Here is a 19,840-nt window from a genome sequence, read left to right as displayed (position 1 = left end):
GACAGATGATGGTTAGAAGACCCAAGAAAGAATTCGATGACTGACTGTCAGTGAAAGAGATGGACAATGTGAGAGGTGTTGATGTGAAAGATTCTAAGCTTCAGACTTTGTGCTGGTGAATTATTTTTACATACCCATGGTGGGCTTGACTCAATGTCATAGAATCCCTACAGTGTAGAAGCAGGCCATTCAGCCCATCCCAACCCTCTATAGCGCATGCTGCCCAGACCCACCCCATCCCTTTAAGCCTGCATTTCCCATGGTTATCCCACCTAACCTGCACTATGGGCAATTTCTCATGGCCAATTCATCTAATCTGCTTATCTTTGGATTGTGGGAGGAAACGCACGCATACACGGGGAGAATGTGCAAAGTCCATACAGACAGTTGCCCAAGGCTGGGATCGAATCTGGGTTCCTGGCGCTGTGAGGCAGCAGTGCTAACCATTGACTGAGCCACTGTGCTGTCCTGGGAAAACCAGTGGGAGTCACCTTTAGGAACTAACATTCTTACAATTGAATGACTTACTGGGGAAGCATTTTGAATTAATGGTAGAACCAGTGCTTTTCTTACAAATGGAGTTACGGTACTGTGGATGCTATAGAGCTGAAGTAAAACCATACATTCAGCAGGTCTGGCAGCTTCTGTGGAGCGAGAAACAGAATTAATATTGCCAGTGGATTCCTCAGAACTGTGAATATTGGACTCGAAATGTTAACTCTGTTTCTCAGATGCTGTTGGACCTGCTGAGGTTCTCCAACAGATATACAATACAATACAGCACAGGAACAGGCCCTTCGGCCCACCAAGCCTATGCTAATTCCCAATCCTTACTTAGACCCAATACTCATTTCCCATGTGTGGTTTCTAGTGCTCTGTTGGCCTCACGTTCATGTGTCTATCACTTCCTGAGTTTATTCCAATGCTGTTGTTTTCCATTTTATATTCATGTTTGGGATGTGAGCATTGCTATCTGGACCAGAATATGTTGCCCCTCCCTAATTGCCCTCGTGAAGGGCTCAGGTCTACTGCTGTTCAGGAACTCCCAGTGCTGGTAGGGGCATGATCCCAGGATTTTCACAATGAAAATCTTGGCGGCAGGGTAACTCAGTGGTTAGCACTGCTGCCTCACAGCGCCAGGGACCTGGGTTCGATTCCCGCCTCAGGCGACTGTCTGTGTGGAGTTTGCACATTCTCCCTGTGTCTGGGTGGGTTTCCTCCCACAGTCCAAAGATGTGCAGGTTAGGGTGATTGGCCATGCTAAATGCCTGTAGTGTTAGGTGCGTTAGTCAGGGGTAAATGTAGGGGAATGGGTCTGGGTGGGTTAGTCTTGGGAGGGTTGGTGTGGACTTGTTGGGCCAAAGAGCATGTTTTCACACTGTAGGGAATCTAATCTAAAACGTGGTAATACATTTCCAAGTCACAATGGTGAATGGTTTGGAGTGAAACAGACAGGTAGTGGGGGGTGTTCACAGGTGACTGCTAATCTTGTCTTTCTATTGGAGACAGGTCACAGGTTTGGAAATTGCAGCTGGATGAGCCTCAGTAATGTACTGCTGTGTGTCTTGTAGATGGTACATTACTGCAGCCATTGTGTACCAATGGTGGAGGGAGTGAACGTTGAAGATGGTGGATGGGATGCCAATTGAGTGGGCTGCTTTGCGCAGGATAATGAATGTTGTTGGAGCTGTGTATAATCAGGCATGTGAGAGAATGTCTTCACATTCTTGAATGTTCGTAGGCCGGACTAGTTAGGGGTAGCAGATTTCATTTATTGAGGACATTAGTAAACCCTTTGGGAGTTCGCAACCTGACAATTCTCCATTCTTTTTTGTCCAGGAGTTACCCACAAGAGATCAAATAGGTTGAATTTTCTTTCACCATTCGCTGCATGTGATTTGAAACTCTCAGTCAAGAACCCTCAGAGATCTCTCCTTTTTCCCGTTTGCACATTCCCAGTGTTCCCTCACTTCCCAAGTGGGAGCTGCGCCATAAGCTGTCTGACGCTAAGCTCTGTCGTTGTCTTTCTAAACCTGTCCTTCTCACTTTCCTCATTCCTTCAGACATTCCTTAAATCTACCTCTTTGATCAAGACATTTCTTAAGATGTTCAGGTGTCATATGCTGTTGTGAAACCCTTTGCAATATTTTATCTCTGTTTAACGAAGCTACACACAGATGACAGTATCTCATCTACCAACACAAACTCCTTGAACTGCCTCAGGGATCCTGAAACGGAGACTGTTAGAAAGACTCTGCAAAGTAATTGTTGTGAATGCGGGAATAATCTCCAAAGGTCACAGCAGGCTTTGTTCCTATTTCTGTGTTGGGATGTTGGACAAACCTGTCCAGGTCAAATAACCCTCCTGTGAAAGCACCTCCTACTGTAAAGCTGTTTGCTGGAACTGTTGGGTTACTGTCATTTTTGAGTGAGTGAATTCACTTTACAATGCTCCATTCCACAAATATGAGCACTAAACCTAGGCTGATACTGCCATTGCAGTACTGAGGGAGTGCTGCACTGATAGACGTACCATCTTCCAGAGATAACATCAAAAGAAAGTCCTGTCCCCCCCCCTTCCCTTCTTTCTCCCTCCCTCCTCCTCCCCTTGCCCGCCTTCCACCCATCTTCCCCTCTCTCTCTCTCCCCCATTTTTGTCATGTAAGGTCTGGTTAGTTCTTGTGGCTCTATTTGCACCATCAATTAAACCTAGAGTTGATCAAGTGCAGCCAAACTATCAAAGAGTTTTTTTTTCTCACTCATGTCTGAGAATAGTGCTTAGAAGAGTTGTTCAAAAATATATATATTAAAAATAAGTCACCAGTGTGGTGCTGAGGGAGTGCTGCACTGTCTGCCACAATACTGGGGGTCCCTGTGCCTTCCCAGATGGATGGGAAAGCAATCGCACGGTATAATGTCGAAGGGGAGTTAGCCCAGTCTCCGGTGCCCATCATTACCCAATAACCAGCATGTCGAAACTGATTGGCTGATCTCAGCAGCTTGTAGGAGCTTGCTGTTTGCAGGTCGACTCCAGCTACATTTCCAACTCCACAGCAAAAGTACTTCACTGTCATAAAGTGCTTTGGGACATCCATCCCTGAGTGGATGATATGCAAATGTAATTTAAGCCTCAGAGCCATTGACCTGATCTGTTGCTGTGGGGTCCTCCTGCCCTGTGGTAGGGGTATGGTTACAGGACGGCTCCTTTCTGAAGTGATGCTTTATTCAGTAAAGCAATGGAATGTAGTTCACGCCCACTAAACAGCAAGTTCCAACAAATTGCTAATGAAGAGAATGAATACATTCCCTTTTGTAGACTCTTACTGCCCAGAAGGTGCCATTTGGCCCATTACAGTAATACCAGCTCTTTAAAGGGCTTAGGAATTACCCCCCCCCCAATCCTGTCAATGTTTCCTTTTAATTATTTATCCAGTTCTCTTTAGAAAATTATTATTGAATCGCCCCTTCAGGCAGCACATTCCAGAGCATTGAATCAAAACGTGTTTTCTCATGTTTCTCAGGATCTTACATTGTACAGCAATCCAGCTACCATCGACTGGGCTCATCTTTGCTTTGAACAACTTCTCCTTTAACTCCTCTCATTTGTTTTAGATCAAGGATGTGGGTGATTGGGACCCACATGGGGCCTGGTTCAGCCTGTCTCTTTGTGGGGCACGTGGAATGTTCCAGTTATACTCTGGCCCCTGCCCACTATTCTTTTTCTGGTACATCAGTGACATCGTTGGTGCTGTTTCCCTCTCTCATCTGGAATTGGAAAAGTTTTATCTCTTTTGCTTCCGATTTCCACCCTGGTCTCACTTTCACTTGGTTTATATCTGACTCCTCCCTTCCCTTCCTTGACAACTCTGGGGATAGGCTGCTCCCAACCACTACAAACTCCCCGACTCCCACAGTTACCTGGACTAATCATCCTCACACCCTGATTCCTATGAAGATTCTATTTCATTCCCTCAGTTTCTTTGCCTCTGTCACATCTGTTCCAATGTTACCAAATTCAACAAAATGACAACCTTCTTCGTCCATCGAGATTTCCCCAGCTCTGTGGTTGACAGATGGTACGCCAAGTCGGACCCATTCCCCCGCACTTCAGCCCTCAGCCACTCTCTTCACCCTTGTCCTGATTACCATCCCACCAGCTTCCCACAGCCAGACGACTATTCTGTGACCTCTAACGCCACCACCAGACACCCAATCTCCTCCCCTACCTTGGCAGCATTCCACAGGGATCACTACCACTCCTTTTGGGAAACTATGGTCCATTCTTCCTCCATTCCCATAATCCCCTGCCCCGTGCCACCCACAGAAAGTGTAACACTTGCCCATTTACTTCCTCCGTCCTCACCATTCAAGGCCCCATACACACCTTCTAGGTGAAGCAGTGATTTATCTGTTTTATACACAATCTACTGTACTGCATGATGCCGGTGATACTGTACTCGCTGTTCACAATATGATCTCCTCTACATTGGGGAGATGAAATGCAGCTGAAAAATGTGTTGCTGGAAAAGCGCAGCAGGTCAGGCAGCATCAAAGGAACAGGAGAATCAACGTTTCGGGCATAAGCCTTTCTTCATGAATGAGGAGGGTGTGCCAAGCAGGGAGGAGGGACTGGGGGAGGGGCGTTGGGAATGCGATAGGTGGAAGGAGGTTAAGGTGAGGGTGATAGGCCGGAGAGGGGGTGGGGGCGGAGAGGTCGGGAAGAAGTTTGCAGGTCAAGAAGGCGGTGCTGAGTCTGAGGGTTGCGACTGAGAGAAGGTGGGGGGAGGGGAAATGAGAAAGCTGGAGAAATCTGCATTCATCCCTTGTGATTGGAGGGTTCCTAGGCGGAAGATGAGGCGCTTTTCCTCCAGGTGTCGTGTTGCCATGGTCTGGCGATGGAGGAGGCCAAGGACCTGCATGTCCTTGGTGGAGTGGGAGGGGGAGTTAAAGTGTTCAGCCACGGGGCAGTTGGGTTGGTTGGTGCGAGTATCCCAGAGGTGTTCTCTGAAATGTTCCGCAAGTAGGCGGCCTGTCTCCCCAATATAGAGGAGGGTGCAGTGGCTGCAGTAAATGATGTGGGTGGAGGTGTCGGTGAATTTGTGACAGATATGGAAGGATCCCTTGGGGCCTTGGAGGGAAGTGAGGGGGGAGGTGTGGGCGCAAGTTTTGCATTTCTTGCGGTTGCAGGGGAAGGTGCCAGGAGTGGAGGTTGGGTTGGTGGGGGGTGTGGACCTGACGAGGGAGTCGCGGAGGGAGTGGTCTTTCCAGAACGCTGATAGGGGAGGGGAGGGAAATATATCCTTGGTGGTGGGGTCTGTTTGGAGGTGGCGGAAATGACGAAAGAGACTGGGTGACCAGTTCACAGAACACCTTCTGTCTGCAAAAATAACCCTGAGCTCCCATGAAGGGTTTGGGGGGTAGCGAAAAAAAAACTGGTTGGGACAAATGGCCTGTTTCATTGCAGTAGACTGTAATCTATAATTCTGTGATCGGGGGGGGAGGTGATAGCCAAGGATCACTGAACTGTTAAACCATAGACTCAGGAAATATCCTGGGGACCTGGGTTCAAGTCCTGTCATGGTGGAATTTGAATTGAATTTTTTTTTAAAGTCTGGAATTAAGAGTATCATGATGACCATGAAACTTGCTGATTGTCAGAAAAACCTGTCTGGTTCACTAATGTCCTTACCTGGTCTGACCTACACCTGACTCCAGACCCACAGCGATGTGGTTGACTCTTAGCTGCCCTCTGGGCAAATAGGGATGGGTAATAAACGCTAGACTAGCCAGTGGTATCCTCATTCTGGGAATGAATAAAAGAAAATTCCAGGGAAATGTTCCACCTTGCCACAGAGTGAGCTGTTTTCCAAAATGTTCACCTGTGTAAGACTATCGGTGCCAGTGTCAATACTAAACCCTGTTTATCACGGGCTTTGATGAATCCCTATTTCTGCAAACCATTTGTTTAGATTAGATTAGATTACTTACAGTGTGGAAACAGGCCCTTCGGCCCAACAAGTCCATACCGCCCCGCCGAAGCGCAACCCACCCATACCCCTACATCTACCCCTTACCTAACACTACGGGCAATTTAGCATGGCCAATTCACCTGACCTGCACATCTTTGGACTGTGGGAGGAAACCGGAGCACCCGGAGGAAACCCACGCAGACACGGGGAGAACGTGCAAACTCCACACAGTCAGTCGCCTGAGGCGGGAATTGAACCCGGGTCTCTGGCGCTGTGAGGCAGCAGTGCTAACCACTGTGCCACCGTGCCGCCTGTGGCGGGCAGTGTTTGTCCTGGGGACAGGTGAAGTATCAGGGAAAGTCTGGGACTTGTGACAGAGGAATGTAGCAGCTCCGAGGGAGGGAATGGCATAAATAACCCACTGCTGTGGGGGTGGGGCAGACTCTCTGTGTATTTGTCCTTGAATCTTGGGGCTCCAGTCAGCTTACAGTTCACAGCACAGGAGCTTATGCAGTGGCTGTATCCTAGACGCTGAGGCATGAGCACTGAATAAACAGGGGAGAGGCTGCACGTGCAGAGTGAGGTGTCTATGCAGGCCTGCAATTATGAGGCTCTGCAAATGAAAGATTTAGCTTCAGGGCTATTGTTGTGAGGGAAGCTCTAAACATTAAGTGGAAAAAAGAATCATAAGAAGGCATGGAGGAAAAATGTAACTTTATTTTTAAATCTATGTGTTGAAGCGTTATGAACACGATTAGACACTGAGTCACTCAGACAGAACAACAATAATTTAAGGATGAGGTAGGTTCTAAACAGTGTCTTTAGAGAGTGAGTAGTGGAGAGAGTGTGAGGTAGAGGGAAGGAATCCTAAAGCTCAGAATTCAGGCTGGGACTGGGGTAATTAACTTCAGGGAGCGAGAGGGAAAGACTGAGCAGGCCGGGGCTGTTTTCCCTGGAGCATCGGAGGCTGAGGGGTGACGTTGTAGAGGTTTATAAAATCATGAGGGCATGGGTAGGATTAATAGATTAGGTCTTTTGCCTGGGATGGGGGAGTCCAGAAGTAGACGGCATAGGTTTAGGGTGAGAGGGGAAAGATATAAAAGGGGCAACTTTTTCGCGCAGAGGGTGGTGCGTGTATGGAATTAACTGCCAGAGAATGTGGTGGAGGCTGGTACAATTACAGCATTTAAAAGGGTATATGAATAGGAAGGGTTTGGAGGGATATGGGCCGGGTGCTGGCAGGTGGGACTAGATTGGGTTGGGATATCTGGTCGGCATGGACGGGTTGGACCAAAAGGTCTGTTTCCATGCTGTACATCTCTATGAGTCTGTGATATGTAAGAGAACAAAATTCGAGGCAGAGGTGACATGGTTTCTATGTGTGTAACGGGGTTTACTCACAAAACAAAAAAAACCCAAAGAACTACGGATGCCGGAAATAAAAAACAACATCAGAAATTGCTTGGAAAACTCAGGAGGTCAGGCAGCATCTGTACAGAGAACAACAATGTTCTTCAGAACACTGAGTTTTTCCAGCAAATTCAGGGCTTTATTCAGTGCTTTCGAATATCTGCTTCATGTTTGTAGCTCTGGCTTCCAGCTCTTACTGCAGCTTTGTTTACTGTTCCCAGAGTCTGCATCCAGGCTTAACCAATCAAGTGCAGTGAGCAGCAATTGTATAGTCAAACATAGTCAAGGACGGAACAGCTGAATGCTTCAGGATGAATGCAGAGACCCAGGGGAGTGCAGGATCTGGAGGCAAGGGATTTTAACACAAAAATGGTACCTGATGCTTCCTGATCCACACAGGGATTGGAGTGAATGGCACTTGGTCTGAGTAAAGATGCAGGCAGAAGTATTTAGTGCAGGATAGCCTTCTGTTGGATTGGTGCTCAGTTACTGTTTTGTTTCTCTCACGGTCTTGTAACTTGCTCTGAATTTTTATATGGAACTAATTACCAGTAAACAAATTACCGTATTTCTTGCCAGTGTGTTTGACATCGAGAGACGTGGGCAGAGAATGGGAGGAGGTTTTTCTGTAAACAGCTGGAGTTTAGCACGACCAGGAGTGAAATGCGATGGGAAAAAATATGACTGCTCGTCCATGCAGCATTGCCCTTTCCTTCACCCTGTGTTTTCAGCAACTTTTAGCCCCGGGTCTCTGGATCTGCTGCATTCCATGAGTACTTCATACAGTTGTGGCTGCTACCCAGGGAACTGGCTCCTCAGTCAAAGACAGTTCCTGTTGAATTAGGCTCTGTAGCTGTTCCAGTCTGCGTTCACACTGGGAAGCCTAACAGTCAGCCGAGAATTAAACCTCTTAGCTTTTTTTTTGGCCATAATTTAGTCAACTCTTTAATGAAGTGTGTGCAGGTCACTCTGAAGTTTCAAATGCTTCAGTAATTGTTCTTGGTCTCCAGGTTACAGCACGCAATGTCATTCTCCATTGCCTTCCTTCACCAGCACTGGGTGCTTACAGGCATGTGTTTGGAAGGATCTCCATCTGAGGCCATTCAGCCCCATTGTGCCAGGGGTTACCCCATCAGTCTGACACACCCTCCTGCTTTCTCCCCCTCACCCTGCAGATTTCATCTCACTGATGCCCCCCAGCCCTGCCACAGCATTTATCCAATCACCTTGGATAGGTTACTCTTGAATAAAACAAAGGTTTGCAGATGCTGAAGATCTGAAACAAAAACAGTAATTGCCAGAGAAACTCAGCAGGTCTGGGAGAATCTGTGAGAGAGAAAAACCAAGGTTAGAGTTGAATCTATTTTTGCTATCCTTTAGGGAATGCCAGCCTAATACCTCGTTGTTATAAAGCATTCTCCTTCTCTTGTCTCTGTCTCTGTCACGTTCAGTCTGTCTCCGCTGGTTACCAGCTCTTTGCCACCAATGGTAGCTTCTTCTGTTCCATCAAATTCATTCATAATTAGGACCCCTATTTTGTCCAGCTGTCTCTGATTGCCTTCTACCTCCTAAAGGGATTCTCTCTCACTCTCTCACTGGGCCGGAGCACTGGGGTTATGTATTCTACACCTCCTGCCGGTTGGAGGGGATGGGGTTACCCACCTCCACCCAATGTCTTTTTACCCACCTTCACCGGCAGGAGTCACTTACAAATCCTATTTGTTGATTCTCTCTCCGCTCAGGCAATAAAAAGGAAAACCGATTCTTTTATCGAGCTTTTGTCACAATGTGAGGCATTTTAACCCTCCTGCAGTGTAAGACCTGATCGAGATTATGGGACAGGTGAATCAGCCAGTCCCACTCCCTCGGGGGTGACTGCAGTACTGTCTGTGGGATCAGGCTGTGCACTCCTGTCTTATTTCCGTGAGTACATCACAAAAGTACCTTTTTGGCTGTGGAATGCTTTGGGAACACACTGAAGGTGTGAAAGGTGCTATGTAAATGCAACTTGGCCTCTTATCTCCTTCCTGCCTGTTATCCCAGCTGATGTTGACCAGGATGTTGGTTACCCCCGACCTTAAGGCGCTGGGTGGGAGAATCTGGGGCTGAGAGGTGGATGTTTGCAGCCTGAGGCTGCTGTCTGAAGGCAAGTCCTTCTGCTCATGAATAGCTAACCTGCAGAATGTGTGGAATGTGCCTGAGCTATCCCAGCTCAAAGTGTAACCCTCAGAGCAGCACATACCCCTGCTGTGGTTACACTGACCTGAATAGACGGGTTGAATGACTCAGCGACCGCAAAGCAAGACATAAAGGAGCTGTCTCAACAGACGCGATGAATCAGTTTGGAACAACAAACATAGAAGGCAAACTCGCGTTTGTTCAAAAATGCAGATCTAAGTGAGATAGGCAACAGCAGAGGGTGTGTACAGAAAGTCTGGCTTTTGAATTTCCTGTGCCAGAGACCAGTGCTAACGGCACTGAGCACAGACAGTGCTAACCCATTGCTGAGGGCAGCTGGTCTAGCAGGCAGCCCCTGCACTGAGGGGATTCTCAGACTCAGTGTCTGACAGTGGAGGATAGTATGGACAACCCCGAGTGCTGTCAAGAAGGCAGCCTGTGCAGTGGAGAAACACAATCAGAAATTGTTGGAAAATCTCAGCAGGTCTGGCAGCGTCTCTGGAGAGAGAAAAACAAGAGTGTACATAACGGGTCCAGTGATCCTTCCTCAGAACAATGGAGAAGGAGACTTGCATTTAAACGCAGCCTGCCCTCCTGGGTGGAGAGTCGATAAGTGCGGCGCTGGAAAAGCACAGACGGTCAGGCAGCATCCAAGGGCCAGGAGAGTCGAGGTTTCGGACATAAGACTTTCATCAGGAATGGGTTTATGCTCAAAATATGGATGCTCCTGCTCTTCGGATGCTGCCCGACCAGCTGTGCTTTTCCAGCACCCCACTTATCGATTCTGATCGCCAGCATCTGCAGTCCTCACTTTCTCCTTCCAGGTGGAGAATATGTATTTGTAGAATTACACCCCGAGTCCTGGATAATGTTGGTCTCGTAAGAGTTTATATGGCTCACTGAAAGGCCCTTTGGCCCATCTACCTACTGCAATGCCATTTTCCAGCCCCTGACCCATAGCCTTGTGCCCTACCATGTTTCAAGTGCTCATTGAAATAGTTCTTGAGGGCTCCTGCTTCCACAACCCTTTTAGGGAGTATGTTCCGGTTCCTCGCCACCCTACAAGGCCATAGAAATAGGAACAGGAGTAGGCCATTCGGCCTCTCGAGTATCTCTGCCATTCAATAGGATCATAGCTGATCCGACATTCCTACATTCACTTTCCTACCCTTTCCCCGTAACCCTTGATTCCCTAATTGATCAAGAATCTATTGATCTCAGCCTGAGATATACAACAGGACTGAACCCCCACCCCCACCACCACCACTGTCTGTCGTAAGGGATTCTTTTTGATTACTTACATTGTGGAAACAGGCCCTTCGGCCCAACAAGTCCACACCGACCCTCCGAAGAGCAACTCACCCAGACCCATTCCCCTACATTTACCCCTTCACCAAACACTACGATGGCCAATTCACCTGATCTGCACAATTTTTTGGATTGTGGGAGGAAACCGGAGCACCCGGAGGAAACCCACGTAGACACTGGGAGAATGTGCAAACTCCACACAGACAGTTGCCTGAGGCAGGAATTGAACCCGGGTCCCTGGCGCTGTGAGATTCTAAACTCTCTGAGAGAAGAAATTTCACCCCATTTCAGTCTTAAATTGGCATCCCATTCCCCCTCTGAGATTTTCCTCAAATCTCCTTCAAACATCGTTACCTTAATTGTGGCCCTTGCGATTGACTCCCCCCTATGCAGGAGATTGTTTCTCTCTGTCTATAGCCCCTCATAACGTTGTACACCTCAGTCAGGATTCAGACCCGCAGCCTTACCTTCCCGGTTTAGCCCCCAAGCTGCTCCATATCAACAAGTGATTGTTTAGTGTCTTCAGTTAGAGCTCACTGCACACACACATTTGGCCCCACATTCTGTCCGTTACTGGCTGCAGAATCTTCAGGGAGATCTCCCCTGCTTTCGTTTTGGGAATTGTACCATCAGAAACAGATCTAATGTGGATCAGGAACAGACCCAGTGTGGATCAGGAACAGACCCAGTGTGGATCAGGAACAGAGCCAGTGTGGATCGGGAACAGACCCAGTGTGGATCGGGAACAGACCCAGTGTGGATCAGGAACAGACCCAGTGTGGATCGAGAGCAGAACCAGTGTGGATCAGAAACAGATCTAATGTGGATCGGGAACAGACCCAGTGTGGATCAGGAACAGACCCAGTGTGGATCAGAAACAGACCCAGTGTGGATCAGGAACAGACCCAGTGTGGATCAGGAACAGACCTAGTATGGATCAGAAACAGACCCAGTGTGGATCAGGAACAGACCCAGTGTGGATCAGGAACAGACCTAGTATGGATCAGAAACAGACCCAGTGTGGATCAGGAACAGACCCAGTGTGGATCAGGAACAGACCCAGTGTGGATCAGGAACAGACCCAGTGTGGATCAGGAACAGACCCAGTGTGGATCAGAAACAGACCCAGTGTGGATCAGGAACAGACCCAGTGTGGATCAGGAACAGACCCAGTGTGGATCAGGAACAGACCCAGTGTGGATCAGAAACAGACCCAGTGTGGATCAGGAACAGACCCAGTGTGGATCAGGAACAGACCTAGTATGGATCAGAAACAGACCCAGTGTGGATCGGGAACAGACCCAGTGTGGATCGGGAACAGACCCAGTGTGGATCAGGAACAGACCCAGTGTGGATCAGAAACAGATCTAATGTGGATCGGGAACAGACCCAGTGTGGATCAGGAACAGACCCAGTGTGGATCGGGAACAGACCCAGTGTGGATCGGGAACAGACCCAGTGTGGATCAGGAACAGACCCAGTGTGGATCAGAAACAGATCTAATGTGGATCGGGAACAGACCCAGTGTGGATCAGGAACAGACCCAGTGTGGATCAGGAACAGACCCAGTGTGGATCAGGAACAGACCCAGTGTGGATCGGGAACAGACCCAGTGTGGATCAGGAACAGATCTAATGTGGATCGGGAACAGACCCAGTGTGGATCAGGAACAGACCCAGTGTGGATCAGGAACAGACCCAGTGTGGATCGGGAACAGACCCAGTGTGGATCGGGAACAGATCTAATGTGGATCGGGAACAGACCCAGTGTGGATCAGGAACAGACCCAGTGTGGATCAGGAACAGACCCAGTGTGGATCAGGAACAGATCTAATGTGGATCAGGAACAGATCTAATGTGGATCGGGAACAGACCCAGTGTGGATCGGGAACAGACCCAGTGTGGATCGGGAACAGACCCAGTGTGGATCAGGAACAGATCTAATGTGGATCAGGAACAGATCTAATGTGGATCGGGAACAGACCCAGTGTGGATCGGGAACAGACCCAGTGTGGATCGGGAACAGACCCAGTGTGGATCAGGAACAGATCTAATGTGGATCAGGAACAGATCTAATGTGGATCGGGAACAGACCCAGTGTGGATCAGAAACAGACCCAGTGTGGATCAGGAACAGACCCAGTGTGGATCAGAAACAGACCCAGTGTGGATCAGGAACAGACCCAGTGTGGATCAGGAACAGACCCAGTGTGGATCAGGAACAGACCCAGTGTGGATCAGGAACAGACCCAGTGTGGATCAGGAACAGACCCAGTGTGGATCAGAAACAGACCCAGTGTGGATCAGGAACAGACCCAGTGTGGATCAGGAACAGACCTAGTATGGATCAGAAACAGACCCAGTGTGGATCGGGAACAGACCCAGTGTGGATCAGGAACAGACCCAGTGTGGATCGGGAACAGACCCAGTGTGGATCAGGAACAGACCCAGTGTGGATCTGAGAGCTCAAGTGGGACTTCACTCTACAGGCACCTGGGTCAGAGTTGAGAGTGGGGAACCATGGGCCATGACAGAGAACATAGATCCTGGAAGCGCAGGAACAGGCCCTTCGGCCCACCACATCTGTGCTGACCATGACGCCATTCGAAACTTCTTCCAAGTCACCTGGCTACAATGGTCCAGACCAAAAGTGATTAAAGAGGAACATTAAAACTGGCTTCAGGATACTTTACAGTCAAAAATGTTATTACGCACCTTTAAAGTAGGTGGGACCTGAGTCTCCTGGTTTACAGGTGAGGACACTGCCACTGTGCAGGAGAGCCCTGCGTTTGAAAGTGGTAAGTTGTCAGGGGAGGTACCTGTCTGATAGGTTCTGTTCTGATTGGTGTGTGTTTCATGACCTTAGAGAGTAGAGGCAGTCCCTGGGAAGCAGCTGGTGTGTTTTGACAGGAGCTGAGTGGGAAGGATGAAGGCAGGGTTCCACAGGCAGGTACGTGTGAGCCACTCCGTTCCAGATTTTCAAATCAACGTCTCAAATGGCCGTGCAAACTCAGAAAGCACCTGAAACTGGCGCAGCCGATGGATCAGTTTGTAAGTCCCTCCTGTACACTGTTAGCTCTCAAAGCTACAGCAGTGTTTTGTCAGTTAACCTTTGCATTGCTGAGTACTAACGGCCTGAGCTTGCATTCAGGCTAATTACTTCTCACATGAAGGTTATTGATTAATAGGCTGTGTCTGGGTTCAGTCAGCAGTTACCCTGTAGTGGAGTGTCATGACAGGAGGTTGCTAAATCCAGGTGTAGGCCGGAGCCCTGTTGCTCAGAACATCAGCAAGAGCAGGAAGAGAGAGCTGGGAGTAGGGAGGAAAATATGAGTAACATCAGGCTTTCTGAAGACGGTCTCGGGTTATTAAAGCTGGCAACTTTTAAGGATAAGGGAGGAATGAGGGAGATAAGGAATTCCGCAGTTTAAAAGTCATGGACATTAATAAGTTAGAGAGAAGGGGGTGGCGCTTTGAGGTTTGACTTTGAAAACAGTGAGTGTGCATGGATAAGTGTGTGTGAATGTGTGTGTCAGAGGGAAAAGTGAGAGAATGAAGGACCAAGTCAAGGTTGGCTTTCTCCACATATTTAGCCCTGGAACTGGGGACAAAGGGTAAGGGACTGACAGTGTCTCTGGATGAGGCTTGTTTCAGTGAACAGGGAAGCCATTGCCCAATCTCTATGTTCTTCACATTATCTCTAATTCACTGCTCAGCTCTCATTGCTCAGAGATGTACACTCCATTCTCCATATTGAGGGAATGTCGAGGAATATGCTGGGATTTGCTGATGAACGCTTGAATTGTGTGAAAGTAGTGATTTTTGAAACTAGTGAGTGTAGCCAATCAGGAAGAGAGCGCACCATCCCTTGCTTCAGGGCATTGAGGGATGAACAGTAAATGCTGCCCTGGCGGGGAAAGAGTTTGTTTAAACATTCACGCGTAGAGATCTGCCGTTGCTTGTCCTGCTGTGAATGATCAAGTTGCTTTCAGTGTAAGGCACAAAAACAGGCCATTCGGCCCAGCTGGTGTTTGCTACATTGAGATTACAGTGCAGCCTCATCCCACATGCCCTTTGCTTTGTTTCTCCGTTGTGTGTGTGTATCATACTTCTCCTTCAATGTATCTCTACCATTCACCTTAGCGACTAATAACAATGTAACTCCGACTGCCTCTAGACTGGTGTCCATTTCCCACTGTCTATAAACAGGAGCTCCACCAAAACCCATCATACCTCTGCCCCATGTCTATTCTCATCCTTGTGTTCAGATCCCTCCATGACCCTGTTTGCTCCAGACCCCATCCCAGACTTTTGGCGCTTCTCTAATGCAGGACAATTTCTGTATTTTCTTTGCTACACGTTACGTTCAGTGACCATGACCCATAACCTCACTCAACCCACCCACCACTCTCCTCTTCTCTAAAACCCTCCATGAAACCGACCACCTGAACCTGCCGTCATTGTTCTTTATGAGACTTGATGTAAAGTTTCATTTGAGACAGCTCTTGTGAAATACCTTAGTGAAGGCTCCATTTAAATGCAAATTATTGTTGTTGTTCAGTGGCTGGTTGATTCCGAAAACAGCTGCCAATGAACAAAACAGGGGAAGGAGAATGAGGAGTTCAGAAATAAATCAATACTACGTATGTATCTCTGTTTGTTCAGTGCAGATAGAGTTCCGTACAGACTGATCAGTAAACACTTGTGACCCAGAAAGTGTGAAATGGACGTAATCAAGGCTGATCGCCTGATGAAAGATTTTCTTTGGACACAGTTTGTTCACAAAAACATCGAGTTGTGTGCAGGTCTAACAGTGCAGGCTGTGTGCTGAGTACAGGCCTCATAATCTGGAGGAGGTGCTGTCAAAACAGAGGGACTTGTGTTCACACAACGGGTTCCGGCAAGTTCCGGCTGGAAGGCAGTGAAGGAGATTTTGATGTAATATTCAAAAGGGAATTGGGTAAATATATGGAAGAAAAGAGTGTCAGGTCTCTCAGGAAAGAAGAAGTGGGACTAATTAGATTGCTCCTTCAAAGGGCCAGCACAGGGAGGAGGGATCAAATGGTCTCACAAACTGCAGCAATTCCGTTTTCCTGTTACTGGCTTTAACTGAGGGTGGGATGTTGACCAGGACATCACTTACGGTGGTGATAAAGGGGGAATTTCCTTTCCAAAGGTTTCTGGTGTTTGGAATTCCTTTTCCCAGACAGCAGGGGAGATTGAGAATATATTCAACACTGAGTTAGATTTTTGATCACCAAAGGGAGTTGTGGATTTTGAGGGACAGGTGGGAAAATTGAAATCAGCCCCAATCAGTTCAGTCCTGTGTGAGGTCACTGAATAGTAGAGCAGGTACAATGGACCAAATGGCCTCTCCCTGCTTGTATGATCTTATTTAACCCTTTATGCACCCTCTGTCCATGGTATTTAAAGCCTCCAAGTCACGTCTCTGCCACTCCAGAGAGCTGCATGCTTGTATTGTCAATTTTTTCATTTAGTTTGTTCTTAAGGGGTGGCTCAGTGGTTAGCTCTGCTGCCTCATAGCACCAGGGTCCCAGGTTCGATTCCAGCCTCGGGTGACTGTCTGTGTGGAGTTTGCGCATTCTCCCCTTGTCTGTATGGGTTTCCTCCGGGTGCTCCGGTTTCCTCCCATAGTCCAAAGATGTGTAGGTTGGGTGAATTGGCCAAGGGAAATTACCCATAGTGTTCAGGAATGCACAGGCTAGGTGGGTTGGCCATGGGAAATGCAGGGATAGGGTAGGCATCTGGGTCGGGCATGATGCTCTTTGGAGGGTCGGTGCAGACTGGATGGGCCAAATGGCCTCTTTCTGCACTGCAGAGATTCTATTTTGTGTGTGTGTGTGAGGGGGTGGGGGGGTGGGGAGGTGGTGGCTACATATCCCAGGTCTCAGCTCTTTATCTCTTTATCTCTTATCCTGCAGGAGCGACAGCGTCTTGAAACCATCCTGAACCTGTGTGCGGAGTACACCAAGACTGACGTGTCCAGTGGCCCCGACATGGGCAGGGTGACCCCGCACAGTGAGCAGCTCCACATCGACGAGCAGGGATTCTACCCCAGAGTGGCGGACTCTGCTCCCACCAGCACCACCAACGTTAGCAGCAGGGGCACCTCGATGGAGCGCAGTGGGACGGGCAAAGGGTTCAGGGAGCAGGTGGCCGAACCCCACCCTCAGAAACCACGAGAGGCTCTGGAGAGGTCGGAGGAGGAGAACCTGAAGGAGGAGTGCAGCAGCACCGAGAGCACGCACCATGAGGTAGGAAGGAGACAGAAAAACCAAACCTCTTTCTGCAAAACACTTCCAGCTTTCCCAAGGGAGAGTGAGGGCAGCTATTGCTTTATGAAGTGCACGGGAACAAATCAGTGAGGTGCCCTACCACACCGGGTTAAAACAGAAATTGCTGGAAAAGGTCAGCAGGTCTGGCTGCATCTGTGGAGAAAAGCCAGCATTAACGTTTCAGGTCCGGTAACCCTTGCTCAGAACTCTGGTTTTGTTTCTGATTTCCAGCATCTGCAGTTCTTTTAGTTTTTACTGGGGTAAAATCAGACATTGTTAGAAATACTGGGTGGATCAGGCAACCCCTGTGGAAAGAGAGAGAGAGACAAACAGAGTCAATGTGTCAGATCAATAACCTTCCACCAGATAGATTAAAGCAAAAACACTACAGATGCTGGTAATCTGAAACAAACACTGACTGTCCTGGAGAAACTCAGCAGGTTTAGCAGCCCCTGTGGAGAGAGAGAAAAACAGAGATCATGCTTCAAGACCTTTAACACACTTCCTCAGTTCTGACATTATCTCTGTTTCTCTCCACAAACACTGCCAGACCTGCTGAGTTTCTCCAGCACTTGCCACATTGGTTAAAGTGTTCGCCTGAGCAGTGCAAAAGGCACCGAGGGAGGTTTCCAGGTGAAGGGGGAAGGGAGGGGCAAGTAGACGTGAGGATGGCAGGTTAAATGAAGTGACAATGCTGACAGACCAATGAGCACAAGACAAGAAATCAAAGCAGTGCCAAGGAGAACTGAACAGAACAAAATAGGAAACATCAGCATTGGCTGCTCTTCTTAAAAACAATGGGAGCAGAAATTGTACGAGTTAGGAAGATTATAAAAAGTCATAGAGTCATACAGCACGGAAACAAACCCTACAGTCCAATTAGAGTGGTGCTGGAAAAGCACAGCAAGTAAGGCAGCATCCGGGGAGGAGGAAAATCGACGTTTCGGGCAAAAGCCCTTCATCAGAACTGAAGCTGGATGAAAGGCTTTTGCCTGAAACATTGATTTCCCTGCTCCTCGGATGCTGCCTGACCTGCTGTGCTTTTCCAGCACCACTCTAATCTAGACTCTGATCTCCAGTATCAGCAGTCCTCACTTTTGCCTACAGTCCAATTAGTCCACGCCAACCATAATGGCAAAGTAAACTAGTCCCACCGGCCTGTTCCTGGCCCATATCCCGCCAAACTTTTCCTATTCATGTATCATAGAATCCCTACAGTGTGGAAACAGGCCCCTTGGCCCAACAAGTCCATGCTGACCCTCCGAAGAATATCCCACCCACACCCATTCCCCTACCCTATTATCCTTCATTTACCCCTGACTAATGCGCCTAACCTACGCAACCCTGAACACTCTGGGCAACTTACCATGGCCAATCCACCTGACCTACACGTCTCTGGGAGGAAACCAGAGCACCCGGAGGAAACCTACACAGACACGGGGAGAATGTGCAAACTCCACACAGACAGTTGCCCGAGGGTGGAATTGAACCCAGGTCCCTGGCACTGTGAGGCAGCAGTGCTAACCACTGAGCCACTGTGCTTATCCAAATGTCTATTTCAATGTTGTGACTGTACCTGCATCCACCAGTTCCTCTGGAAGTTCATTCCACACACAGACCACTCTGTGTGTGAAAACTTTGCCTCTCATGTCTTTTTAAAATCTTTCTCCCCTTCCCTTAAAAATATACCCCCGGTCTTGAAAACCCCCCAACTCTCGGAAAAAGACACCTGCCATTCACCTTATCTATACCCCTCATGATTTTAAAAACCTCTTTAAAAACCTCAACCTCCTGTGCTCCAGTGAAAGAGCTCTAACCTATCCAGCCTCTCCCAATAACTCAAAACTTCCATTCCTGGCAACATCCTGGTAAATCTGTTCAGAACCTTCTCCAGCTTAATAATATCCTTCCCATAACTGAGTGGCCAGAACTGCACACGGTACTCCTGGAGAGGCCCCACCGATATCCTGTACAACCTCAACATGACACCCCAACTCCTATACTCAAAGGGCTGAGCAATGAACGCAAGCGTGCTAAACACCTTCTTACCCACTCTGTCTACCTGTAATGCAAATTTCAAAGAATTATGTACCTGAGCCCCAAGGCCTTTCTGTTCTCCAACACTACCCAAGGAGAGAGTCAGGACTGCAGAGGCTGGAGATCCCAAGGCCCTACTTTTAATTGTATAAGTCCTGCTGTTGTCCAACTAGTCCACGCCAACCATAATCGCAAAGTAAACTAGTCCCATCGGCCTGTTCCTGGCCCATATCCCGCCAAATCTTTCCTATTCATGTATCATAGAATCCCTACAGTGTGGAAACAGGCCCCTCGGCCCAACAAGTCCACGCTGACCCTCCGAAGAATATCCCCACCCACACCCATTCCCCTCCCCTATTATCCTCCATTTACCCCTGACTAATGTGCCTAACCTACGCTGTTGTTTGTTTTACCAAAATACAATACCTTGCATTTGAATGACAATTCCTACAGCATGGAAACAGGCCCTTTGGCCCAACAAGTCCATATCGGCCCTTCGAAGAGTAACCCACCCAGACCCATTCCTCTACATTTACCCCTGACTAACACATCTCACCTACACATCCCAGAACACCACGGGCAATTTAGCACGGCCAATTCACCTGACCCGCACATCTCAGGTTTGTGGGCGGAAAGACATGGGG

The 19,840-nt window shown here is 48.4% G+C and overlaps 1 protein-coding gene across 22 annotated transcripts in view; it reads left to right on the top strand.

Annotated features, from left to right (window-relative positions):
* Nucleotides 1-19,840, top strand: part of phldb1b (pleckstrin homology-like domain, family B, member 1b) — a 375,430-nt gene that overhangs the window by 248,316 nt on the left and 107,274 nt on the right. For all 22 annotated transcript variants that reach the window (XM_072593429.1, XM_072593428.1, XM_072593422.1 and 19 more), the window contains one exon: nt 16,806-17,138. In XM_072593429.1, coding sequence (XP_072449530.1) covers nt 16,806-17,138 — 333 coding nt within the window. The remainder of the gene's footprint in view (nt 1-16,805; nt 17,139-19,840) is intronic.

The sequence above is a fragment of the Chiloscyllium punctatum genome, chromosome 23, assembly GCF_047496795.1.
Source record: "Chiloscyllium punctatum isolate Juve2018m chromosome 23, sChiPun1.3, whole genome shotgun sequence".
In the NCBI taxonomy this organism is placed as follows: Eukaryota; Metazoa; Chordata; class Chondrichthyes; order Orectolobiformes; family Hemiscylliidae; genus Chiloscyllium; species Chiloscyllium punctatum.
Note: the sequence above shows the minus strand (reverse complement) of the source record. Positions and strands in the feature narration are given on the sequence as shown.